The 26193-nt window shown below is 47.6% G+C and overlaps 1 protein-coding gene across 1 annotated transcript in view; it reads right to left on the bottom strand.

Annotated features, from left to right (window-relative positions):
- Window positions 1-24145, bottom strand: part of GIPC2 (GIPC PDZ domain containing family member 2) — an 82095-nt gene extending 57950 nt beyond the window's left edge. The window contains exon 1 of the mRNA XM_066597831.1: window positions 23685-24145. Coding sequence (XP_066453928.1) covers window positions 23685-23975 — 291 coding nt within the window. The 5' untranslated portion in view covers window positions 23976-24145. The remainder of the gene's footprint in view (window positions 1-23684) is intronic.
- Window positions 24146-26193: the final 2048 nt, after the last annotated feature.

The raw sequence follows: 26193 nt of genomic DNA, 5'->3' as shown, positions 1-26193 counted from the left end.
CCCACAGTAGGAATAGTGTGCCCCATTGTGGTCCCAGTAATAACAGTGTCCCAAATAGTGGCTCAAGTAGTAATAGTGTCAACCATAGTGATTCCAGTAATAATAGTGACCCCTATAGTGACCCCAGAAATAACAGTGACCCACATAGTGGCTTCAGTAGTAATAGTGACACTTATAGTGGCTCCATTAGTAATAGTGATCCCCATAGTGACCCCAGTAATAATAGTACCCAAATAGTGGCTCCAGTAGTAATAGTTTCCCCCATAGTGACTCCAGTAGTAATAGTGACCCCCCATAGTGACCCCAGTAACAATAGTGACCCAAATAGTGGCTCCAGTAGTAATAGTGACCCCCCATAGTGACCTCAGTAATACTAGTGACCCAAATAGTGGCTCAAGAAGTAATAGTATCACCCATAGTGGTTTCAGTAGTAATGGTGACCCCAGAAATAACAGTGACCCACAAAGTGGCGTCAGCAGTAATAGTGTTCCCTATATTGACTCCAGTAGTAACAGTGACCCCTATAGTGACTCCAGTAATAATAGTGACCCCTATATTGGACCCAGTAGTAATAGCAACCCCCATAGTAGCTCCAGTATTAATAGTGACCCCCATAGTAGCCCCAGTAGTAATAGTGCCCCCCATAGTGACTCCAGTAGTAATAGTGCCCCTATATTGGATCCAGTATTAATCCCACGAAGAAGAGAAGAGTAGCACTCCAAGGGATAAAATCACATAAGTAACTTTATTCTGCCCATGAAACAAACAACGTTTCGACCCTACTTCCAAGGGTCTTTGTCAAGTTCTTGACAAAGACCCTTGGAAGTAGGGTCGAAACGTTGTTTGTGGGACCCTTCGTGGGATTGTTATACTCTTGATCCGGGATCCAGGATCGTGTGGAGCGTGCACCATCCATGCGAAGTTATCCTTCCTTATGGAATAAGGTGAAGCGTGTGCTGTGATACATTGACTATTCGTGATTGCTGTTACTATGGATCCAGTATTAATAGTGCCCCTATATTGGATCCAGTAGTAATAGTACCCCCTCACACCCCCATTGGCTCTGGTTGTGCAGCATCCCTACAGACAATCTGCTCACCCAGCCTACACCTCCGGTTCGGCGGCTGCAGTGCCGTCTTTACCCACTGACTCGGCGTCTTCGCTGGGTACAGGATGGCACATGCAAAGTGGTGGGCTTTGTTTTTGACAGGTGTGGTCTAGGGGCACAGATTTTTCTGGACTGTCAGTTATGGACACTACAGCTTACCCCTCCTCAGAAGAAATGCCTGATAACAGGGAACCTGGTTTAGATGTACTATAAGGAACACTGGAGGTTACTTCGGTTTGTCTGCGGCCTCAAATAGGCCGGGTTATACTGACAATTTCATCTTGTCAAACGCACTTTGCAATTTAAAGGGGCGTGCCGCGTCACATGACCGATCCTCTGCAATCTTCTGGTATTTTGTAAAAGCTCGTTATATAATCCAAAGTAAAAGTCCGACTCTGGAACAGTCTATAAAAGTCAACCCTTATTACCCTCCAGAGCAGCGTATCGGTGCGCCGATAATAAACCGACTCATACATTCAGATTTCCATTATTTAGATGGAAAGAAAGTCCTGCACACTTGACCTATCCTCTACATCGGTCAATAGTAGTTGATGGATGGGGGTCTACCACCTAGGACCCCAGGCCATCAGCTGATCGTCCAACCTGCTGTCCAGTGCAGCAGGCCAGACGCTGTCATCAGCAGTCACCACAAGAAGTGCAGACGCCATTGATGTCAACAGGAGAGTCGCGCCGCTACGCTATTTCCTACTTCTCTGCTGGTCATGACGTCCCAGACAATCCTGAGCAAGAAGTGCCGTAGCGGCTCTCCCACTGATTGCAGTTGGAGAGATGCCGCTACAGCACTTCCTCTCCAGTCCGCTGATGACAACGTCCGGACCGCTGCACTGGACGGTGGGCTGGACGATCATCTGATGGATGGACGTCCCATACAGCAGACTCCCATCCATCAGCTACTGATGGCCTATCCAAAGGATAGGTCATTAGTCAAAAAAAAGGGTTGGCAACCCCTTTAAGGGCTTATTTACGCAATGTATGCGCACATAATGCGTGGGGAATGGAGTCAAAGAAAGTATATTGATTTTCATTGACTCACACATGTTTTTGTATTGCGTATTGTATTATTATAAGTGCGTAAAAAAAAAGCAGCATGTTGTATTTTAGCGCATATTATGCGTGTGCAGCCCCATTGTTTTCTGTGGGTTGCGCATTAAATGCTGTAAATACCCAAAACATTATTGGGTTGTGAGAAGCTGGATGGGCGTATCGACAAATTGTCCACCCTATGGGCCGTACTAACCAGACTCTTAGGAGGTGTTGCGACCATTGGATGTGTGAGGGTACACACGGTGACCAGGCTCAGAACGCCCCCTACAGACCACCAGTGGAGAGGAGTGGCTAACCACACTGTTAGAAGGTGTTGGGACTATGGATGCGTGAGGGCACACAAGGTGGCCGGGCTCAGGACGCCTCCTACAGACCACCAGTTGAGAGGAGAGTCTGACCAGACTGTTAGGAGGTGTTGGGACCAGTGGATGGGGGCACACAAGGTGACCGGGCTCAGGACCCCAGAAAGACCACCAGTAGAGAGGAGCGTCTGACAAGACTGTTAGGAGGTGCTGAGACCAGTGGATGCGTGAGGGCACACAAGGCGACCGGGTTCAGGACGCCTCCGAGAGACCACCAGTAGAGAGGAGCGTCTGACCAGACTGTTAGGAGGTGTTGGGACCAGTGGATGTGTGAGGGCACACAAGGTGACCGGGCTCAGGACGCCCCCTACAGACCACCAGTAGAGAGGACCATCTGACCAGACTGTTAGGAGGTGTTGGGACCAGTGGATGTGTGAGGGCACACAATGTGACCAGGCTCAGGGCACGCCCTACAGACCACCAGTAGAGAGTATCGTCTGACCAGACAGTTAGAGGTGTTAGGACCAATGGATGTGTGAGGACACACAAGCTAGAGGTGGTACAACAGGGTACTAGAGCCTCCATGCCCGCCGGTATCACATCTTGTATCCAAACTAAAGATGGCCCAACAGGGTCTTAGAGCCCCCATGCCCATGTGTATCATGCCCTGTTTCCCAAAAATAAGACAGTGTCATATTAATTTTTGCTCCCAAAGATGTGCTAGGTCTTATTTTCAGGGGATGTCTTATTTTTCCATGAAGAAGAATTCATATTTATTGTTGAACAAAAAATGAACATCTATTTTATACTGTACAGTAGTTGTCCTATGAAGCATTTCTTGTTCCTACCATTATTTCCATGTACTACAAGCTATGGTACATTTACCGATCCCCATATTTATGAGTACAAAGCAAGATTTATCCAATAACTGTCATGTGATCATCTTCTGGAACATCATAACAATGCAAACCCGGAATTTCCTGGTGAATTTTTTGTGACTCCATTTCTTTCAGAATCATTGGCCTAAATCGTTATGTCTAGCAATAGCACTGTCCTTACATGAGGACTTCTTGTCTTGCCTGACTCACACACAGGGCCACAAGAAATAAGGTCTGTAAAGTACCTGGATCCCACACACTGTCTGGAGACTGTAACGATCACGCACAGCAGTTCCTCGACCACTTGTACAGCAGAGACGGTATTGTAGCTTCCGGCCACCAGGGGGAGCTCATCACAGCAGACTCGCACAGCAGGGACAGAGCTAGGTCTTACTTTCGGGCGAGGCCTTATATTAGGCACTTCAGAAAAACCTTTACTAGGTCTTATTTTCAGAGGATGTCTTATTTTCAGGGTAAAGCGGTACCTTGTATCCAAGCTAGAGATGATCCAACAGGGTACTAGAGCCTCCTTGCGGTCACATCACATCTTGGATTCAAGCTAGAGGCGGCCCAACAGGGTACTAGAGCCTCCATGCCTGCCCATATCACACCTTGTATCCAAGCTAGAGGTGGTACAACAAAGTACTAGAGCCTCCATGCACGCCCGTATCACATCGTGTATCCAAGCTAAAGGCGGTACAACAGGGTAATAGAGCCTCCATGCCCAACATATCACATCTTATATCCAAGCTGGAGGTGGTACAACAGGGTACTAGAGCCTCCATGCCCCCCATATCACATCTTGTATCCAGGCTAGAGGCGGTACAACAGGGTACTAGAGCCTCCATGCCTGCCAGTATCACATCTTGTATCCAAGCTAGAGGCAGTACAACAGGGTACTGGAGCCTCTATACCCACCCATATCACATCTTGTATGCAAGCTAGAGGCAGTATAACAGGGTACTAGAGCCTCCATGTGCCCGTATCACATCTTGTATCCAAGCTAGAGGCGGTACAACAGGTACTAGAGCCTCCATGCCCACCCGTATCACATCTTGTATCCAAGCTAGAGGCGGTACAACAGGGTACTAGAGCCTCCATGCCCACCCGTATCACATCTTGTATCTAAGCTAGAGGCGGTACAACAGGGTACTAGAGCCTCCATGCCTGCCTGTATCACATCTTGTATCCAAGCTAAAGGAGGTACAACAGGTACTAGAGCCTCCATGCCCACCCGTATCACATCTTGTATCCAGGCTAGAGGCAGTATAACAGGGTACTAGAGCCTCCATGTGCCCGTATCACATCTTGTATCCAAGCTAGAGGCGGTACAACAGGTACTAGAGCCTCCATGCCCACCCGTATCACATCTTGTATCCAAGCTAGAGGCGGTACAACAGGGTACTAGAGCCTCCATGCCCACCCGTATCACATCTTGTATCTAAGCTAGAGGCGGTACAACAGGGTACTAGAGCCTCCATGCCTGCCTGTATCACATCTTGTATCCAAGCTAAAGGAGGTACAACAGGTACTAGAGCCTCCATGCCCACCCGTATCACATCTTGTATCCAGGCTAGAGGCGGTACAACAGGGTACTAGAGCCTCCCTACAAGGGGTCGGTTCTCCACAATAAATGCTCCTTTTGCTCTGATACTGTAATCACTTATATCAGCATTACAACCATAAAGATTGTTTTTTCCATTCTGACAACCTCCAGGGGAGGGATGTTACTGGTAATTAGTGTATGTTACTACAGAGGGACATTATGACTCTATAGTACTACAGGGGGCAGAATGGAAGTATATTACTATGGGGGGAGAGTATGGCTATACATTGCTACAGGGGGACATTATGGCTACATGTTCCTTCAGGGGGGCAGTATGGATATATTAAATGTTTATCTTGATATAGGGATTATGAATATGGTGATGTATTTATGATGTTGGTTTTGGTGCTGTATTTATGTACTGAGCTTAGTTCTGCTGCTGTATTTATGATGTTGGCTCTGGGGCTGTATTTATGCTATAATATTGGCTTTGGTGCTGTATTTATGTATTGAGCTTGGTTCTGCTGCTGTATTTATGATGTTGGCTCTGGTGCAGTAGTTATGTACTGAGCTTAGCTCTGGTGCTGTATTTATGATGTTGGTTCTGGTGCTGTATTTATGATGTTGGCTCTGGTGCTGTATTTATGATGTTGGCTCTGGTGCTGTATTTATTATGTTGGTTCTGGTGCTGTATTTATGATGTTGGCTCTGGTGCTGTATTTATGTACTGAGCTTAGCTCTGGTGCTGTATTTATGATGTTGGTTCTGGTGCTGTATTTATGATGTTGGTTCTGGTGCTGTATTTATGATGTTGGCTCTGGTGCTATATTTATGATGTTGGCTCTGGTGCTGTATTTATGTATTGAGCTTGGTTCTGGTGCTGTATTTATGATGTTGGTTCTGGTGCTGTATTTATGATGTTGGCTCTGGTGCTGTATTTATGATGTTGGCTCTGGTGCTGTATTTATGATGTTGGCTCTGGTGCTGTATTTATGTATTGAGCTTGGTTCTGGTGCTGTATTTATGATGTTGGTTCTGGTGCTGTATTTATGATGTTGGCTCTGGTGCTATATTTATGATGTTGGCTCTGGTGCTGTATTTATGTATTGAGCTTGGTTCTGGTGCTGTATTTATGATGTTGGTTCGGGTGCTGTATTTATGATGTTGGCTCTGGTGCTTTATTTATGTACTGAGCTTAGCTCTGGTGCTGTATTTACGTAATGAACTGTTAATGATTACAATAATAGATGCTTGGAGTTCTGTTGTTTTATTGAACTCTCATTTTAGGGATAATTCTCTATCGTGCTGCATCATGGGCATTTCACATGTAATTTAATCACCCAGGGAACGTGTTGTTAAAGTTTTCTAGTTCCACCCCTAAAAGCACATCCTTCTGACAGATTTTTGCATGGTCAAAGGGTAGAGACTGGGTGTGGCCAGGGGCAGGGACTGGCTGGGGGCGGGGCTTAGAAAAGTGCCTCAGCGGACTTTGTTCGCTGCCTTATCTGTGCCTCTTTCCTTCCCTGTAAAGTTTGGAGATATGCTTATTATATTCCATCCAGTAAAACTTCCCGCAGGGAGATAAGCCGTCTGTTCCTGGTCAGTGATCTCTGATCTGCAGCAGCCCAGAGGAATCCCGTTCCCAGAAGAACTTACAGCGCACACCATACAGCTGCGGGACCACCGTGAGATCGGAGGGACATCTTGCTCCATAACGTAGTAGCAGATGTAATTCTGCGGGACAGAAGCAGCAGGACAAGAACCAGCGGCTCAGAATATCCAGCGCCGTAAAGAGTCGCCATTTGGAATGACTGGGGACAATAACTTACTTAAACCGCTCGCTTACCTAATTACAAAATAACCATCTACCACTTCTTGCTGTAAAACGTGGGGTAGGCCACAGCTTTATTGAATAACTTGTAAATAACATTAATGTTCATAACTTTTTCTGAAAAACCCTATCCATGCTGCAAAGCTGCTATATTACAGTCCATAAACCGTCTGCCGAGGACGTTCGTAAGCCCCGGTCCTTGGGCTTGCGAACCTTCCTCTCTAACCCTAACCCAGCATGGACTACTTCCGGGCCAACCACTAGCTGTGACGACTTCCTAACTAACTACCTACTCTGCACCCTCCACCTCTCTACCCTACTTACCGGGCGGGCGGGCGGGCGTCTTCTCCGTTCACAGATCACCTCTTCTCCTCGTGTCTTTCTTCTTCTGCTTCCCTTCTTCCGCTCCCTCCTTTCCACATCCTGTCCTAAGCTCCGCCCCCCTCCTTGGCTCGCTCACCTACTTTCCCTCCCACTCTCCTACCTCCTGTCCCCAGTCACCTGCTGTTTTCTTAAGCAGCTCACAGCATACGAGACTGGGGACAATAACTTACTTAAACCGCTCGCTTACCTAATTACAAAATAACCATCTACCACTTCTTGCTGTAAAACGTGGGGTAGGCCACAGCTTTATTGAATAACTTGTAAATAACATTAATGTTCATAACTTTTTCTGAAAAACCCTATCCATGCTGCAAAGCTGCTATATTACAGTCCATAAACCGTCTGCCAAGGACATTCGTAAGCCCCGGTCCTTGGGCTTGCGAACCTTCCTCTCTAACCCTAACCCAGCATGGACTACTTCCGGGCCACACGGGATGTGGCGAATTACTTCGGCTCATTCCGTCCCACCCCACCGACCTTGGCCAGTGCAACTTCCACTCCGTCCTGTATCCCTGATAGAAACGTGTCTAAGCCTAGCTCATTGAGGTGGACGCCGTCCTCCCTTAATGCACCTTTTTCCTGATCCTCCAATTCCCAATGCCGCACGGCCACCCCCCCAAGGGAATGCACAAACTGAGACATTTTCATGTTAATAAATCTCCTGCTTTTCTCTATCGCCTCCATGTTCTTTGCTCCTCTCCAATGCCTGCGGGCTACGATGTCCGACCAAACAATAGTCACCATGTGGAAACATTCCTGGAAACGCAAAATGTCCTGCTTCATTAAGACCAGAAGGTCCCTGGTCTTCAAACTGCCGAGGTCGTTACCCCCCGCGTGGACGACCAAAACCACTCTCCCGGGGTTACGCCTCCCAATGTCCGCTACGAGTCTTAGCATGTCCGGCCATTTTAGCCCCCGGACGCCGTGCCAGGTTACGGACGTTCCGGTAAGGCCCAAGTCCAATCCCATTGGCCGTACCGCCGCCCTCTTCTGGGCCCAATATATGTATGAGTGGCCCACGATGTGCACCTTCCATGGCTCCATAACTGAGAAAACAAAAAACAGTTCCAAGGGCAACGATCTCTTCTTGAGCACAAACAAAAAAAAAATTTTTTTTAAAAAACGCTAACACAACTAACCATGAACGTTCCCAACCATTAGATCCGGCCTAACGTAGGACTTATACGCCTGAGACTTCCACCTCCCCAGTCTCTTTAACCCTTCTTCGCTCATACCGCCCGCATCGGCCGATGTGGCTGCGCCAATTCTAAACGAGTGCGTACCGAAATCAGACGCGTCGAAACCTGCTGCCCGTAGGGACCTGCGCAAGACAGCCGAAACCTGAAAACGTGTGAGGGGAAAACCCGACGCGTGGACCAAAAACCGCTCGCCCGAAGGCCTGGACGCCATATAACGTGTTACTGTCGCGACTGGGCACCAACGCGCGCCCAGCGGGCTGATGGATACCCACTCACCTCTGCCGTACACGTCCGTTTTCGACTTTCTTATCCGTACTCGTAGCGCCCCTTCTACTATCATCACGTCGTTGTCGTGTAGCCCTCCCGCCTTGAATCTACTGGCGGGCACGAGCTCGCCTATTCTCAAGGCTGCAAAAAACGCCAGCAAAAATGCAGATCTGAATAGTAACGCTTCCGCCGAGTCCGTGCAAATGCCTTCCAACACCTCCAATAACCTACACAAAACTGGGTAAGTTATTGGACGGCGGGTGTCCACCTGGGCCTTTTCTTTTTTCCACCCCCGGACAATCTGCCGGAAAACGAATTCCTTTGTAACGTCTACCAGGCTGTGGAGTTTTAATAAAAAGGCAACACCAGCAAGATGTTTCTTGACCACGTCGACTGACGCTTTGCTTTTCCGCAACGCCGCTAACATGTCCAGCGTCACCGCGCGCGCCCTTTCACCCTGTACCATGCGGCCCCCCGCACAATTCACCCACTTCTGCCAAACCGCATTGTACTGCTTCCACGTTCCCGCCGCTACGGATGTCTCAACTAGCTTCAGCAACTCTGCTCGGCCAGCTTCCGCAAGAAAGGCGGGCAGCGTACGCCCTCGGCGTCCGCCTGTGGATGCCGCTCCCTGAAACGCTCCATCTGCGAACGAGAGAGTGCGTCAGCTGCCATGTTCTTGTAACCCGGTACATGCTTTGCGCGTAGATATATGTTCCGCTGCAAACACCTCAAAACCACGTGTCTCAACAGTACCAGTACCGGCAGGGAAGCCGCGGACTGCCTGTTAATTATCTCCACCACCGCCGCATTGTCGGACCAAAAACACAACTTATGATCCTGGAGCTCTTCGCCCCATAATTCCAACGCTACCACCAGCGGAAAAAACTCCAAGAGCGTAATGTTTCTGTTCCAACTTTTTTCCAGCCAGGATACTGGCCAGGGTTCCCTGCACCAGTGGTTCCGGAAAATCACCCCGAAACCCACCGATCCTGCTGCATCCGCAAACAAGCAGAGGTCGGGGCCCAACCACTCCTCCTTAGGGCACACCACTTGCCCGTTAAAGGATTCCAGGAAAACTCTCCAAATATGGAGATCCCTTTTGATTCCTTGCGAGATCCTTATGAAGTGATGTGGCTCTTTAATGCCTACCGTCGCAAGGGAAAGACGCCTGGAAAAAACGCGGCCCATGGGAATCACTTTGCAAGCAAAGTTTAATAAACCCAATAAGACCTGCACTTGGCGTAACGTGGCCTTCTTACAGCTCGCAATCTCGTTTACCGTCTGCCGAAGCCGCGCGATTTTTTCCAGTGGTAACCTGAAAACCATTTCCTCGGTATCGATCTCGATCCCCAGGAAAATCAATCTGTTGACTGGGCCCATTGTCTTCTCTTCAGACAATGGGACCCCCGCGAGCGACATCAATTTTCGGAACGTGTTTAACAACAAGGAGCACGCGCCGGATGTTTCCGTACCTATGAATAAAAAATCATCAAGGTAATGCGTCACCGATGAGATGCCCGTTTCATACTTAAGCATCCACTCCAGGAAGGAGCTGAACAGCTCGAAGTAGTAACATGAAATTGAGCAGCCCATCGGCAAACACATGTCAAAGAAAAATTGATTGTCCACTTTGCATCCGAGTAAATGAAAACAATCTGGATGTATCGGGAGGAGGCGGAAGGCGGATTCGATATCAGCTTTTGCTAATTGCGCCCGCCTTCCCGCTTTTCTTACCAGCGCTACTGCTTGGTCAAAAGAAGCGTAAACTACCGACGCTTCCTCCTTCGATATCCCATCATTTACCGACTCCCCTTTTGGGAATGATAAATGATGTAGGGGAAAGGCGGTTCAGCAAAGGGGCCTGCCATGCGGCCCGCTGCTACTTCTTTCAGTACTTTTTCTTTGACTAGCTCTAAATTATCCGTCGCTGATTTTAGGTTCGGACACCACGTGGACGCGGGCTGAAACGTAAACGGTATACCGAAGCCTTCTGCAAAACCCTGTCTAAGGATTCTTGCTTCCTCCTTCCTGTGATATTTGTCTAGCCACAGGGAGAGGTACTGGCTTTTCACCGGTGTTCGGTGCTCTGCTGGCGCCAGCTCCGGCGCCTGCTGCTCTTTGCTTCCTAAAGCATCGCACCGCCGCGTGTTGGCCCCCACAGACAGAACACTCGTGTCTGAACTTGCAGGTGGCATAGAACCTGCAATGGCCCTCATTGTAGAGCCAACAAGTGCCATTGGGTCTTGAGGAGGCCGCAGGAGGCTGTTGCCCGCCCCCCACGGCTCCTCCCTGAAATGTCATTTTTTGCGGGCGCTGTGCTAGGATGAGTTGTATCCAGACATCCGTCGCTTTTGACGCCCAACTTATGTGATTAATGCCCGAAATCCTCCGACGAAAATCCTCGTCGTAACGCCACCACGCAGCGCCGCCATGTAGCTTATATGCACTAAAAATTGTGTTTAGGTACACCAACATCTCAGGGCCTTTTTTAGGCTGTTGTTGGCATACTACGTACGCCAACACTGTATAAGCCTGTAACCAGTTGGCGAACGTTTTAGCCACTTTCGGCTTCCTGTCCGCACCACGCTCCGTAACCCTTTCCTTGTCAACCATCACGTGGTCCGCCGACAGCAAGGACCATATATCCACGTATATACCTTTACGTATTTTTTCCACCACATCATCCGACAAACCGACCCCCAAAGGGGCGACACCACAAAACAGCGAGTCCGCATATCTCAAACCCTCCATAGGGTCCACATCACCACCGGCTGTTGAGCTACCACCTTCCTGCCCCACCGGCGGGCCCGCGCCCCCTGGGGAACCACAGGACTGTGACACACCATCCTTATTATCCACTCTGCTCAACAGCGATCTCAATACCGTAACTAAATCACATTTCTCCGCCACCCTGGCGGGATCCAACACATTATTCCAAGCATTTAAGTAGTTGGACTCACCGGCATGCCTGTCCTCCGGCGTCGCCAAGGGGGTGGACCTTGCCGGGCTTCCTCCTGGGCTTCTGCCCCCGAGTGCTGCTGATTGCCGCGAATTCACGTGCGGAGCCCTGCGAGCCCTCGTTTCCTGTGTTGTACCAAGGTGGCCCAGCTCCGGCCGCTCCTGCGTAACATCCCGCCTCCTGTGGCGTATGCAATCCCTGGTGCTCTGAGTCTCTGGCAAGATGTCCGCCTGGCGGTAAGTTCCCGTCTGGTGCCGCTGCTCAGGACCGCGGAACCCTTCGCCTACGGTCTCTCTACCTGTTCTTGCCCTGATGCCGCTGGCCTCCGCAGCTAGCCTGGCCTGCTCGCTATCGCGCCTGCGCTGATACCTCTCCCTTCTAGCTCTCTCCCTCTGCCTCCGCTTAGCGCCCTGGCCTTGCCTGTTCTTGCTAGCGCGACTAACGTAGCTATATGATGACTCTCCTCCACCTGAAGAGAGAGCCTCCACGAAACGTGGGTTAACGTAGCAGAACCTCTGCGATGTTGGGCGTGCGCCATCATGCTGCTGCTGTGGGGGCGGGTTACTATGCGCCCCGTAACTGTCACGACTGCACGCCGCGGCACCGCGTGGGAACGCAGTGGCCGCAACTTGATGCCGCGAGAGTTGTCTGCCGTAGCCTTGCGAGGGTGGGAGATCTGTGTAGCCCCCAGGCGTAGGGCCCTGTGGTGGGCTGTCCGAAAACAAACTAGCGCTACCATCCGTTTCAAAACCCCTGCCCCCGCTACCCTGCCTGCTACCTCTCCTGCTATCCGCGCTGCTAACTACACTAGAAGATGTGCTGTAACTCTCCCTCCCCCTCCCCTCTACTCTGATCCTGCTGTGGCCTGCTACCTCGTTGCCTCCCCCCCCTCGTTCCCTTGCACCTCTCATACCCGTCCCTGTCTGTCCTACCTGCGCCTGCTGAACGCTCGCGCCGCCATCTTGTCTTCTCCTGCGCTCCTGCGGGGCACCGCCGCGCGCCGCTCTCCTTCCTTGCTGACTCTGTCCCGAGTTATGCTCCACTGCCGTGCGCCCTGCCACGCGCTGGTCCCTCGGGCCGGGGCACCCCGACGATGCCGCCGTTTGTAATCCCGATCCCAGCGGACTGCCACTCGGCAGTGACCGCTGGTCGGCGACGGGCGTTCCTCCCGCCGCGCGATTTGACTTTGGCGCCTTTTTCTGTGTGGCGCGAACTGTCCCCGCTGTCTTCTCGCCGCCTCGGCTGCTCCTCCGGCCGCTCCTCTTTGCCGCGGGGCTCGGGCTGAGCCTCGCGGGAGGGTTCTTCCTTCTCTTCGGGCGTCCTCGCCCGGCATCCCCTTCTTGCGCTGCTTTGTCTCCTGCTGCCGGCTCCTGAACTGCTGGTTCCCCCCGCCTTCCGGATTCCGATCCCGACCTGCAGCTGCCTAGGAGTTCCTCCAGCCACCCGGCTCCATCGCGGTCGATAGCCTCCCGGATCATCCTCTGCAAATCTTCCATCTGTCTTGGGACTTCTCACTCTTTTGCTAACTTACAGCCCTCCGATCGCCTTTCTTTCTTCTTCACCGCTGCACGTCCGATGCTGCAACCGCTTGACTTCTGCTGTGCTGCTTGTCTCTTCACCTGGACTCTTCCCCGCTCTCGTTCAGCTGCTCTGCTTCTAATCTTTCTTTATCTTCTTTCACTGCCGTCTTCTCCGTTCACAGATCACCTCTTCTCCTCGTGTCTTTCTTCTTCTGCTTCCCTTCTTCCGCTCCCTCCTTTCCACATCCTGTCCTAAGCTCCGCCCCCCTCCTTGGCTCGCTCACCTACTTTCCCTCCCACTCTCCTACCTCCTGTCCCCAGTCACCTGCTGTTTTCTTAAGCAGCTCACAGCATACGATTCTTACAAAAAAGAGACACAAAACATTTGTAACTGAAATATCAGGGAAGGATCTGATCCCTTTCTATCAGTGAATCCAATAAGACTTCGCAGGCTGGACTTGTATTTTCCTACTGTTATGAGACTTTCCATAATTTCAGCACCAGACATTATATAGAGGAAGGACAGAAGGTACCACAAAGGGTGCTATCCTCACCCCATAAGGCCATATCACCACTTGTATCATATACCGTATCACCACTTGTACTCTGCTATCGCTGGGCTGTTGGTCCCTGAAACTCCAAAAGTGATGGCGCTGGACTTTGGGATCACCAGAAAGTTGCAAACCAAACTATAACTTCATGCTGAGCCTGAAAATCCAGGACTGATGATGTGTCTTCTCTCATCAGGAGATCAACTACTTATGGTCTCCAGTATATAACTACTCAAACATATCTAACAACTTTTGAACAATGAGAGAGAAACCATTTTTGTGCCAGAAAAACAGCTCCACATATCAGTGATTGTTTTACATGTAGTCAAACCAAATAAATAGCTATAATGTCCCCTAGTAGCCATACAGGCACTCATTATTCTGCTGGTGGAGTCACTGTGTACATACATTACTTATCCTGTACTGATCCTGAGTTACATCCTGTATTATACTCCAGAGCTGCGCTCACTATTCTGCTGGTGGAGTCACTGTGTACATACATTACTTATCCTGGACTGATCCTGAGTTACATCCTGTATTATACTCCAGAGCTGCACTCACTATTCTGCTGGTGGAGTCACTGTGTACATACATTATATATCCTGTACTGATCCTGTATTATACTCCAGAGCTGCACTCACTATTCTGCTGGTGGAATCACTGTGTACATACATTATATATCCTGTACTGATCCTGAGTTACATCCTCTATTATACTCCAGAGCTGCACTCACTATTCTGCTGGTGGAGTCACTGTGTACATACATTATATATCCTGTACTGATCCTGAGATACATCTTGTATTATACTCCAGAGCTGCACTCACTATTCTGCTGGAGGAGTCACTGTGTACATACATTACTTATCCTGTACTGATCCTGAGTTACATCTTGTATTAAACTCCAGAGCTGCGCTCACTATTCTGCTAGTGGAGTCACTGTGTACATACATTACTTATCCTGTACTGATCCTGAGTTACATCCTGTATTATACTGCAGAGCTGCACTCACTATTCTGCTGGTGGAGTCACTGTGTACATACATTACATATCCTGTACTGATCCTGAGTTACATCTTGTATTATACTCCAGAGCTGCACTCACTATTCTGCTGGTGGAGTCACTGTGTACATACATTACTTATCCTGTACTGATCCTGAGTTACATCCTGTATTATACTCCAGAGCTGCACTCACTTTTCTGCTGGTGGAGTCACTGTGTACATACATTACTTATTCTGTACTGATCCTCAGTTACATTCTGTATTATACTCCAGAGCTGCACTCACTATTCTGCTAGTGGAGTCACTGTGTACATACATTACATATCCTGTACTGATCCTGAGTTACATCCTGTATTATACTCCAGAGCTGCACTCACTATTCTGCTGGTGGAGTCACTGTGTACATACATTATATATCCTGTACTGATCCTGAGTTACATCCTGTATTATGCTCCAGAGCTGCACTCACTATTCTGCTGGTGGAGTCACTGTGTACATACATTACTTGTCCTGTACTGATCCTGAGGTACATCCTGTATTATACTCCAGAGCTGCACTCACTATTCTGCTGGTGGAGTCACTGTGTACAAACATTACTTATCCTGTACTGATCCTGAGTTACCTCCTCTATTATACTCCAGAGCTGCACTCACTATTCTGCTGGTGGAGTCACTGTGTACATACATTACTTATCCTGTACTGATCCTGAGTTACATCCCATATTATACTCCAGAGCTGCACTCAGCATTCTGCTGGTGGAGTCACTGTGTACATCCATTACTTATCCTGTACTGCTCCTGAGTTACATCCTGTATTATACTCCAGAGCTGCACTCACTGTTCTGCTGGTGGAGTCACTGTATACATACATTACTTATCCTGTACTGATCCTGAGTTACATCCTGTATTATACTCCAGAGCTGCACTCACTATTCCGCTGGTAGAGTCACTGTGTACATACATTACTTATCCTGTACTGATCCTGAGTAACATCCTGGATTATACTCCAGAGCTGTACTCACTATTCTGCTGGTGGAGTCACTGTGTATATACATTACTTATCCTGTACTGCTCCTGAGTTACATCCTGTATTATACTCCAGAGCTGCGCTCACTATTCTGCTGGAGGAGTCACTGTGTACATACATTACTTATCCTGTACTGATCCTGAGTTACATCCTGTATTATACTCCAGAGCTGCGCTCACTATTCTGCTGGTGGAGTCACTGTGTACATACATTACTTATCCTGTACTGCTCCTGAGTCACATCCTGTATTACACTGTATTGTTAAGCTCTGGGTGGTCTTCTATATCAGGGGTTTTACTTACAGAACTCCCCCAACAGTTCCCCATATTTCAGCGGTCTCGGCCCCTGTGTGATTTGCCGGGGTGGGGTACGCGGGGTTACTGCAGTCAGTCTCTCATTGTGTGGAGACTGCTGGCGTCATTAGCAGTTTTATTACACATACAGAGCATAAAGGCAAATAGCTGGAGGTTTACAATCGTTCCCGGCCCGTCATCCCATAAAAGTATCTTTCTTCCCGCTGTCACTCGGATGACGACTTCTGACGGTTATTTATTCATTGCTTTACAAGTGACACCCGGAAACTTTCTGCATTTTTTACAATCGATCATAAAAGAGGGAAAAGGTGCAGAACGTTCATAAAAAGCTGCATGAAGGAAACGTGTCCATCTGCCAGGGATGAGCGGCACAACATCACACTATAGCGCTGTCATGTCTCCTGAGGAGCAAATCGTCCTATTAAGAAGCAGAGACCCAACCCTCACATAAAGGCAGCATTCTCAGAAGCGAAAAACATGTAGAACACCCAACTTAAAGGGAATGGCCACATTTGCAACCCTTTTTTATTCTTCCCATGCATCTCAAACAGATAATGAAGCAACTTTACAAACAGTTTTGACTAGGGAGCTTCTTCCGTTTTATGTATACAGCTCACACGCAGACCTATGCATTTCGGGTTTACAGATCAGACGGCACAACAATGCTTGCAGTCACACGCTTTTTAATAAGATGCCAAATGTGTATGAGCGAGAAGTAGAGGATAGATTGAAGGGATTAGGGGTCAGACTACATAGTTTGATTGTAGTCTGTAGCCATAGAAACACACAAGTCTGCAAAGGAGCTGTGTACACAAAATGCTAGTAAACTTTCAATCAAGATGAAAGGTTCTCTTTAAAGGGGATGTCCCATGAAAACAAGTTATTCCCTATTCCCAGGATAGGAGATAAATTGCTGATCGATGGGGGTTTGATCTCATGGATGTCAACTCTCCATCGACTTCAATGGCAGCGTTGGAGATTGCAGAACGCTTGTACTCCGGCACTGTCATTGAAAGGAATGCAGAAGGGGCGCTCCTGTTCAACTTTTTCTCCATGACCCCCGTTCTTGAAACCAGTGGCGGTACCAGTAGTCTCACCCCACCGATTATAAGGGTATCTCCTATCCTGTAGATAATTATATAACTCGGCACAACCCCTTTAACTAAGAAATTGTTGTAACAAATGATTAAAAGGGGTTGTTCAGGGAGGAGAAATTCTTACCCCGACTTATCGGAACCTCCACTACTGGCCCGGTTACAACACAGGGTCAGGTGATATGGGCCATCCCTGTGCCTATGATGTCATCCCAGGGAACTGGCCAGTTGGGAAGGGGGCTGGCTTAGTTATTGAAATAAGTCAAACAGCCAACCCCTGAGATGACATCATCGGCACAGATAGAGTCCACAACCTTGTGACCAGTTTTTGGAACCGGGCCAAAGATTCCAACACTGCTGGTCCAGTTGTTTCCCAAGACTGCAGAACTTGTTTAAGAACTTCTCAGAAATGGACGATCCAATGACTTCTACTTCCTGGTGGTGACCTTATTCTAGTAAGGAGCCTTCCATATTACAATTGGCTCATCTGAATTCCAAATCAATGCAAAATTGGCTTATTACATTTATAGCGGCGATTACCGCACTCTTCTAATTATATAGCTGGCACCAAAACGACTTGGACGTAATTAATTTACAGGTTACTCAAGAAGATCTGCATGCATTACCCCTGCACCAAATGAGTAGTAATCTTATTTATAAACTGCGGCTGCGATCTGGGACATTTGCCAGAATAATTAACGTAATCTATGTTCTATCTTTTAATTAGGACACTGTATTTAATTTATGGTCACAGTTACACTCGGAGTGAAGAGCAGCCTGGTTTCTGGGATTTCCATCCAGCCTGGCAGGGGCATGTGGGGCATCTGCTCCCATTCTTGGTGGTAGAAGGGGCTCCAACAAGGAGCTTTACCCTGGCCAGCGTATTAAACACAGTGGCTTGTAAAATGAGCATTTGCCCCATGGCCTGGCGCACCCATGACCCGCACCGCAGTCTGTTATAGCAATACTGGTGCCACTACCCTGATGGTGGCATTGCCACTAAGTATAGATGGAGCTTAGGAATCACTGGAATTAGTTGCACAAGTCAAATGCAGCCAGAACCGATGGCATTGGAGACTGCAGGGCCGCATGTGTGGGGGCCCCTAGGCAAGTAGGTCAAGAGACGAAACATACATTGCGGTAAAAAGTAACAGTCTTTACTTGGCAGTAGAAGAACGAGGTCTTTAGAACTTAGTAATGGCATTTCAGCCCTTTTGCGGGATCAAGTTAGGCCGCCTGCACACGAACAGGTCAGATCCCGCATGTGGGATTCTGCAGCAGAATCCGACCCCGTGCCCGATTGGGTGCCCCGCGTACCTTTCCGGAATCTTCTTAGGCTTGATGCACACGGGCGGATTTTTGCTGCAGAATCCTGAGCAGGCATCAGCCCCCGATACCGCAGCAATAATCCTCCATAACATGCTGTGGAAAAATGATTCTTCATGCACACGAGTGGAAACCAATTGTGGTTTCCGCCACCATATGAAAAATCGCAGCATGCTCCATTTTACTGCGGTGTCCACACGGATGTCTTCCATTGAAGTCAATGGAAACCGTCCGACCCGCCGCCCGTACTCAATTGACATTGCAAACGGTCCGCAGATTCCGCGGGAAAAGCAGGAGCTTTAAAAAATCTATACTACTCAAGTCCAATGGCGAGCCACAAAGACCATCCGCATATTGAAGATTCTAAAAGGAGGTACGTCCAGACACCGCTGCTGAAAGGGTTCATGCAGCCTTGATCTGTACTGCAGATGGTCAATGGTGATTGCCGAAGGACCACAGGTCGGACGGCTTCCATTGACTTCAATGGAAGTCATCCGCATGGAATCTACCTAGAAATAGAGCATGCAGCAATTTTTCCTCCTCGAGTGGAAAATCACAATTAATTTCCACTCGTGGCAGGAAAAATTGCTTTTCCATTGCATGCTACAGGCGGTATTTGCTGCGGAATCCGGAGGTGGACACCCACTCCAGATTCCGTAATGCAAATCCGCCCCCCGTGTGCAGGCGACCTTACAGTCTCGTTAAGCACACAGCAGGCCTGGCATGGCTGCAGGGTCACACTTGGTGGTACTCAGGGCTAAGCACTCACAGTGTCTACGGTAGCAAGGCTTCCAACCTCTCAGTGGGTCACTGACCGGACCTCACAGCTTCCATGGCCACAAGACTTCACCCAACCTCTTCCAAAGACCTCTCAGACCTGCCACCGCACTCCAACCAGCGGCAACACCAACAGCTTGTGTGCCATGCACAGCCACTTTACCAACTACAGATACCTCCCTGTGGGGCGAGATGTGATGTACTAGTCATCCACTGAACTTAAATGCTCATTATAGTGGTGACTGGTTAGGTAAACCTAAAAGTGACCACCAGCCTGAGATCTAGAACATACACACCACGTTCCTCTGGCCACGACAGGAGCTGTAACATAACCTGGATTAAACAGTTGCACATGAAGTACAAGTAAATATCACATTTCCTTCACTAAGCAGGGCTGATCCTATCATGCCCCTACATGTGCCCTGGATCTTATGCCAAATGCCCTAGGTCTCCAGCCATCACCCATCTCAACTGCATCGGCATCCTACCCCTTCTTCCGGAGTCCCATGGTACTTGCGCATCTTCACAGTCTACTAATACCCCCGGCCAGGACTCTACTCCTCCCAGGACTTCTGCTGTCCTAATTTGCATAGTTATCAAGAACTTTCGCCACTATTAGCCTCCTTAGATTACTTAGAAGGTAAGTGTTTAAAGGACCCACACATCCCCCCATTTTATCTACATAGGTTGGGAGATGGCGGCCGATCCTCCTTAATACCAATTGTGGCTGGGATTGCTCTTTAATCCCCTTCTGGTCTTCGTTTTCAGGCTGTGCATTCAATGCTGCGTGTGAACCTGCGGAGAACAATGCCCCGTCACCCGGCAGACGTCCCCGAAGGGTGACATCACTCCTTAAACATCTATCGCTACCAGTAAGACTTCTGGCCTGAACCCTCCGGCAGAGTTTGTCATTTTATCTTTTGCGCAATTCAGTGTTTATTAACGCTTTACTTTTCCTTTTTGCTTTTTCTGCTCTGATTTTCAAGAGCCGGAACTTTTTAACTTTTTCTGTCAACATCACCATAAGAGGGCTTGGTATTTGTCAGGGCGAGCTGTATTGTTTAACCCCTTAGTACCACCAATACGCCCTTTTACAGTAGTAACTAATGGGATTTAAACCTGCAAATTCATCTTTTTAAGGCGGTGGCTTGGCTGACTACTGACAACCAGGCTCCTCCTGCTGTAACTGCCAGGAACGGGGAAACCTCAGATCCTGGCAGTTTAACCCCTTACATGCCCTAGAGGCAGGGGGCACCTCTTGTCACCCATCGGTACCCCACCATACGATTGCAAGGTATCAATGGGTTCCCATGGCAACAAGAGGTCTGACAAAGAGTCTTAAAGGCTGCTGTCATAGGTTTAGTGGAATGCACTACATAAGTAATGCAGTGTAGTATCCTAGTGATCAAATAATCATATCTTCAAGTTCTCTTGAGGGATTAAAAAAGTGTAAAAAAAAGTTCAATAAAGTTTTTTTTTTTTAAAAGCCGTCTTCTGTTTACTAGTGCTGCAGCGGTCACGTAGGCTTAACAACCCCAGTAGTACTAGTGACCCCCGTTAGCGGCCCTAGTGGTGATAATGATCTTCATTTGTGGCCCCAATAGTAATCGGAACTCTGACAGTGGCACTAAGAGTAATAGTGAGCCCCGTTAGACGCCCCAGTCACCTCACTTTCTCTGCTACCTCTATGGACCGCTAGCTGTCCCTCCAGATCCCACTGATCTCTCCTGGCCTTGGTCCCGACAGCCGGTCACATGCTTGATGGCGCATGACTGTTGCAGCCAATCACTGGCCTCAGTTGTGCAGCATCACATGACTGGCTGTGAAATTGGAGGGGACAGTGAACAGAGCGAAGGGCAGCGCAGAAGGTGAATGTAATATATATATATTTTTCCTTCATTTTACATGTAGAACCTGGGAGCGGGTCATGCCTCCTGCCTCCCCAGACAGCGTCTCAAATGTGGGGCTGTCCTGCAGAATCCGGAATGGTTGGAAAGAGTGGAGGCTCCCATTCAATGACAGCAAACAAGGAGCTAGAAAACCCTGAGAAAGCTGATGCAGAAAGTGTATTGAAAAATTGTGTAACTTTTCATCATCCAGTCTGAAGAATAACACTTCCTGCATGTGCTGAGACCGCAGCGCCATTTATTATACCTTTTGAGCATTTTTTTATGCTCCTTTAATCCAGATGAGTCTTTGGATCACGAGTTATTTACTTCCAAAACCAATCTTAACATGTTCTATGGGTGATAAGTTTCACTTTAACCCCCCATCCCGGGTCCGCCCTATCACTTCTTCACTTCTTATCCCTTCAGGTGATAAAGCTGCACCCTGTGAGTGCAATTTACCTGTAAATGGTGATTACACTCCCATAAAATGCAGATACAAAACCTTGTATATACGCCATAGCCCAGAATTCCTTCTAAGACTTCTAATGCCTCAATAGAGTCAGCTGACATGTTTAGCAGCCCTAGCCGCTGCTAAACTCCCTCCCTCTCTCTTTGGCGGCAGCTCCCATAGAAGCTTAGGGGAGCCGCCAGCTCATCGCAGCTGAAAGATAGGGCAAGACTTATCTTTTCTGGTTGCGTCAAAACATTGGCCGGCGTATTTGGCCGGTGATGTCCTATCATTGCCAACCGGATGTTTTTACAGGGCTAATAGTTGCCCATGTGATTGAATGCAGTGGCATCCAATGCTTTACATAGTCGCCATTGTTTTACTGCGGCTAAATTAGTCACGTAAAAACGTTAGTGTGAATGAGGCCTCAACTATATGAGCCGCTCAGCAGCCATTCTTTGTGTAGGTACCGATATGAGGTGTGTTAGGGTGTATGAGGTGTGGGGGATACTGCTGGATGAAGGGGGTCAGGTTCTATGAGAGAGTGTAGAAGAGGGGTAACTGGAGAAAAGTTAGGAGATGTGATTGGCCTCTCTAGAAGGACAACTTTTTTAGGGCATGCCTAAAATTGTGAATATTGTGGATTAACCCAATTGTCCAGGGCAGCACAGCCCAGAGAACTGGTGCAGCTCAGGAGAAGTCTTGAAGATGGAGATTTTGATTGAGGAGAAACTTGGTGTAAGGCCAATAGCAGAGCAGAGGTAGATGGAGATGAGGTAAGAGATATAGGGAGGAGAGCTTTATGGATGAGAGTGATGACTATAAATTGTATTCTATAGTGGATGGGCAACCAATGGTACAAGGTGGAGGCATCGTAGCAGCAACTGGCACAGGGTATAAACATTGGTCCAGTGACCATCGCATGGTAGAGACATCGGTGTAGTGACTAGTGCAGGATGGAGGCATCGGTGCAGTGACTAGTGCAGGGTGGAGGCATCGGTGCAGTGACTAGTGCAGGGTGGAGGTATTGGTTCAGTTGCTGGCACAGGTTAGAGACATTGGTGAAGTTGTAAGAGGGAGGCACGGAAAACAAAGACACCAATTGAAATTACTAATTAGTCCTAATGAGTTCTGGATGTGTTCTTTTTCCTGAGCAATTACGCCGTGTTACACACATCTCCTTGCGTATCGCGCTCGCATTTGTACACCCTCCATTGACTTCTCTGGGGACTTTTGGTGTGCAAATACGCAGAAAAACAGAGCATGTTCTATTTTTTTTTTTGCGCAACACGAAATGCACGTGCAAAATACAGGAATGTGAATGAACCCAATGACAATCAATGGGTCCTATTCTCCGTGTATTGTGCCCATGTAAAGCCAGCTTACGAGGTTTTTGCGGTTTCCACATTTAAAAAAGTCGAATTCTGGGAATGTTGTTGAAAAATATTTGCTATTCATCAGTCAGTCCAGAAAGCAGAGAGCGCTGACCATAGCATAGTGGCCTGGGTTCGTAATGCAGGCGTAGCTCCCATTGAAGTCAATGCTGTGCTATGGTCAGAGCTTTCTGCTTCCCTTGCTGACTGTAATGACAGCGGCAATGGGAGTCAGCTGATCGGTGGATGTCAAGCAGCAGACCACCACTGCTCATCAATACAAAAAGTATAAAAAGTCCCGGAATACCCCTTTAGTGTCTAATCAGTGGGGGGTCCAACCACTGGAACCCCCACCGACCATATGAGCAAAAGGGAACGCAGTATGCTTATTTTCCTTCAATGGGGGCAAAGATTCAATTTGCTGCCTAGTCCGGTGTCTAAATCCCTTGCCCCATAGCTCGTTGGTGCCCCCTCTGGCACACCCAGCACACGTACCGCTCCAGGAATCTACCGCTAGCAAATATGGAACATACCAAAGATGAGTCATTGATATGACGCAGCAATTAAACCCCATTACTGAGGTCTTCAGACCCCAGCGATTCCCAGCCGGGCATCAAGTAGGGTAACTGTTGCTGGGCCACTAGTGATCAGTACATAGAAACTGGTAATGGGTCAGTAACCCGAGGAAGGGTGAGGCTACTCAGTAACTTGACTCGCCAGTGACCTTTACACCAAGTCCTGCCGGAGGGACTATGTTAAATAGTATGGAGCAGGTTAACCGGTAACAGTCCCTGCTTTAGGATGGCACCTGTGTATTGTCTTACCTCCTCTGGGGTGATCTGGAAGGCTTCGGCAATCTTGGCGTACAATTCCTTGACATTGGTGAACCCCTCGATTCTGCCGGTGGGGCTGCCATGTGCCAGTTGTGTATGAAATACAAGTTTGGGTCGCAAGCTCACCGGGGGAGGTGGCAAACCAGCCGCACCGTTGGCATTGGCAGCGTCTTTCGCCGTGCTGCTCCCAGCTGTGCGGTTATCCACTTCCTCACTTTCCACTAACTTGGAGGAGACCTCCTTGGTCTTGTTCTTCTTCTTCCCTCTCAGTCCCAGAGGCATGGTGGTAGCGCAGGGATGCAGGGATGTGCTGGAGTTAATTGGACCCCCTGGCTCCTGTTCCTCGTTCTCCCCCCTCAGCCGCCTCCTCTGTCAGGTTTCCACCTTGTCACTGACTCAGTCTCTGTACATGTTCACAGGTGAGACACTTCCTGTTACGCTGGGAATAAAAGAAGTCCCTGGATCTCTCCTCCTCCTGCCCTCCCTCTGCATGCTGTGCCTCTCATCTGCTCTGTCTCCCCTCTCCTCCCATCTGCTGCTCCATCCCCTGTCACTGCCACCACCTTCCCATCAGCTACTATTATCATCTCTGCCCCCAATCTGCCGCAACTCCACGCACCTCTCTGTAGTCGCTTTGCCACAAAGGTGCCCTATGAAATGCCCACCTGAAGCCACTTGTCATGTGCCAGCTCAACAGTGGAATATATATAGCAGGAATACCGGCTTTAGAAACTGTGTCCATAGGCTACATGCTTACATCAGAGTAAACGTTATGCAGGATAGATAGATAGATAGATAGATAGATAGATAGATAGATAGATAGATAGATAGATAGATAGATAGATAGATAGATAGATAGATAGATAGATAAGATAGATAGATAGATATGAGATAGATAGATAGGAGATAGATAGATAGATAGATAGATAGATAGATAGATAGATAGAAGATAGATAGATAGATAGATAGATAGATAGATAGGAGATAGATAGATATGAGATAGATAGATAGATAGATAGATAGATAGATATGAGATAGATAGATAGATAGATATGAGATAGATAGATATGAGATAGATAGATAGATAGATAGATAGATAGAGAGATATGAGATAGATAGATAGATAGATAGATAGATAGATAGATAGATAGATAGATAGATAGGAGATAGATAGGAGAAAAAAGACAGATAATGAGATATATAATTAAATAGATAGATATGAGACAGATAGATAGATAAATAGATAGATATGAGATAAATTGATATGAGATAGATAGAAAAATAGATGGATATGAGAGATAGATAGATAGATAGATAGAGAGATAGAGAGATAGATAAATAGATAGATAGATAGATGTGAGATAAATAGAAAGATAGATATGAGAAAAAAGACAGATAATGAGATAAATATGAGATAGGTAGATATATAGATATGAGATAGATAGAGAGATAGATAGATAGACGGATAGATAGATGTGAGATAGATAGAAAGATAGATAGATATGAGAGAGATAGATATGAGAAAAAAGACAGATAATGAGATATATAATTAAATAGATAGATATGAGATGAATAGATAGATAGATAAATAAATAGATATACGATAAAGAGATATGAGAAAAATAGACAAATAATGAGATAGAGAGATCTGAGATAGATAGATAGATATGAGATAGATAGATATGAGATAGATAGATAGGAGATAGATAGATATGAGATAGATAGATAGATAGATAGATAGATAGATAGAGAGATATGAGATAGATAGATAGATAGATATGAGATGGATAGAGAGATAGATATGAGATGGATAGATAGATAGATAGATAGATAGATAGATAGATATGAGATAGATAGATAGATATGAGATGGATAGAGAGATAGATAGATATGAGATGGATAGAGAGATAGATAGATAGATATGAGATGGAAAATAGACAGATAGATGGATATAAAATAGGTTTTCGGTTCTGAGGTCCCTCTTTTACAGAGCAGTTTCTGAACGATAATCGTTCAATTTAAATGCTTGCAGCGACTGAACAACGAAGTGGCGTTTGTTCACTTATCATTCGTCATTGAGATCATCTGGGCATTAAAATCTAATGACAATCGGCCTGTGTAAGCACTCACTTATCTATGAACGACTATCTGTTTATTGTGAATGGAGGCAGCTAAGTGGAAGGGATTGCACTGAGCAATGATCGCTATGTGACAGTACAGCAACCATTACTACTGCGAAGACTGTCGTTGCACTTCTGTGCCCGTCAATGATCCCGTATGAAAAGGTCCTGAAAGTGTCTTCCAGCAGTCAGATACTCCCAAGACTTACAGTAGAGCTGCAAAGGATAAGAGCTGGACATCGCAAGAAATATAGATTTGAAGCACAAACACACATAGGGACTCAAAATTAGATGACAGAGGCAGAGGGTGATGGTAACTAAATGGTGAGGATGATGATGAATATAATGAAACTGGCAATGGAAACTGGAACAGAACTTAT

Source organism: Eleutherodactylus coqui, chromosome 3 (assembly GCF_035609145.1).
Source record: "Eleutherodactylus coqui strain aEleCoq1 chromosome 3, aEleCoq1.hap1, whole genome shotgun sequence".
Lineage (NCBI taxonomy): Eukaryota > Metazoa > Chordata > Amphibia > Anura > Eleutherodactylidae > Eleutherodactylus > Eleutherodactylus coqui.
Note: the sequence above shows the minus strand (reverse complement) of the source record. Positions and strands in the feature narration are given on the sequence as shown.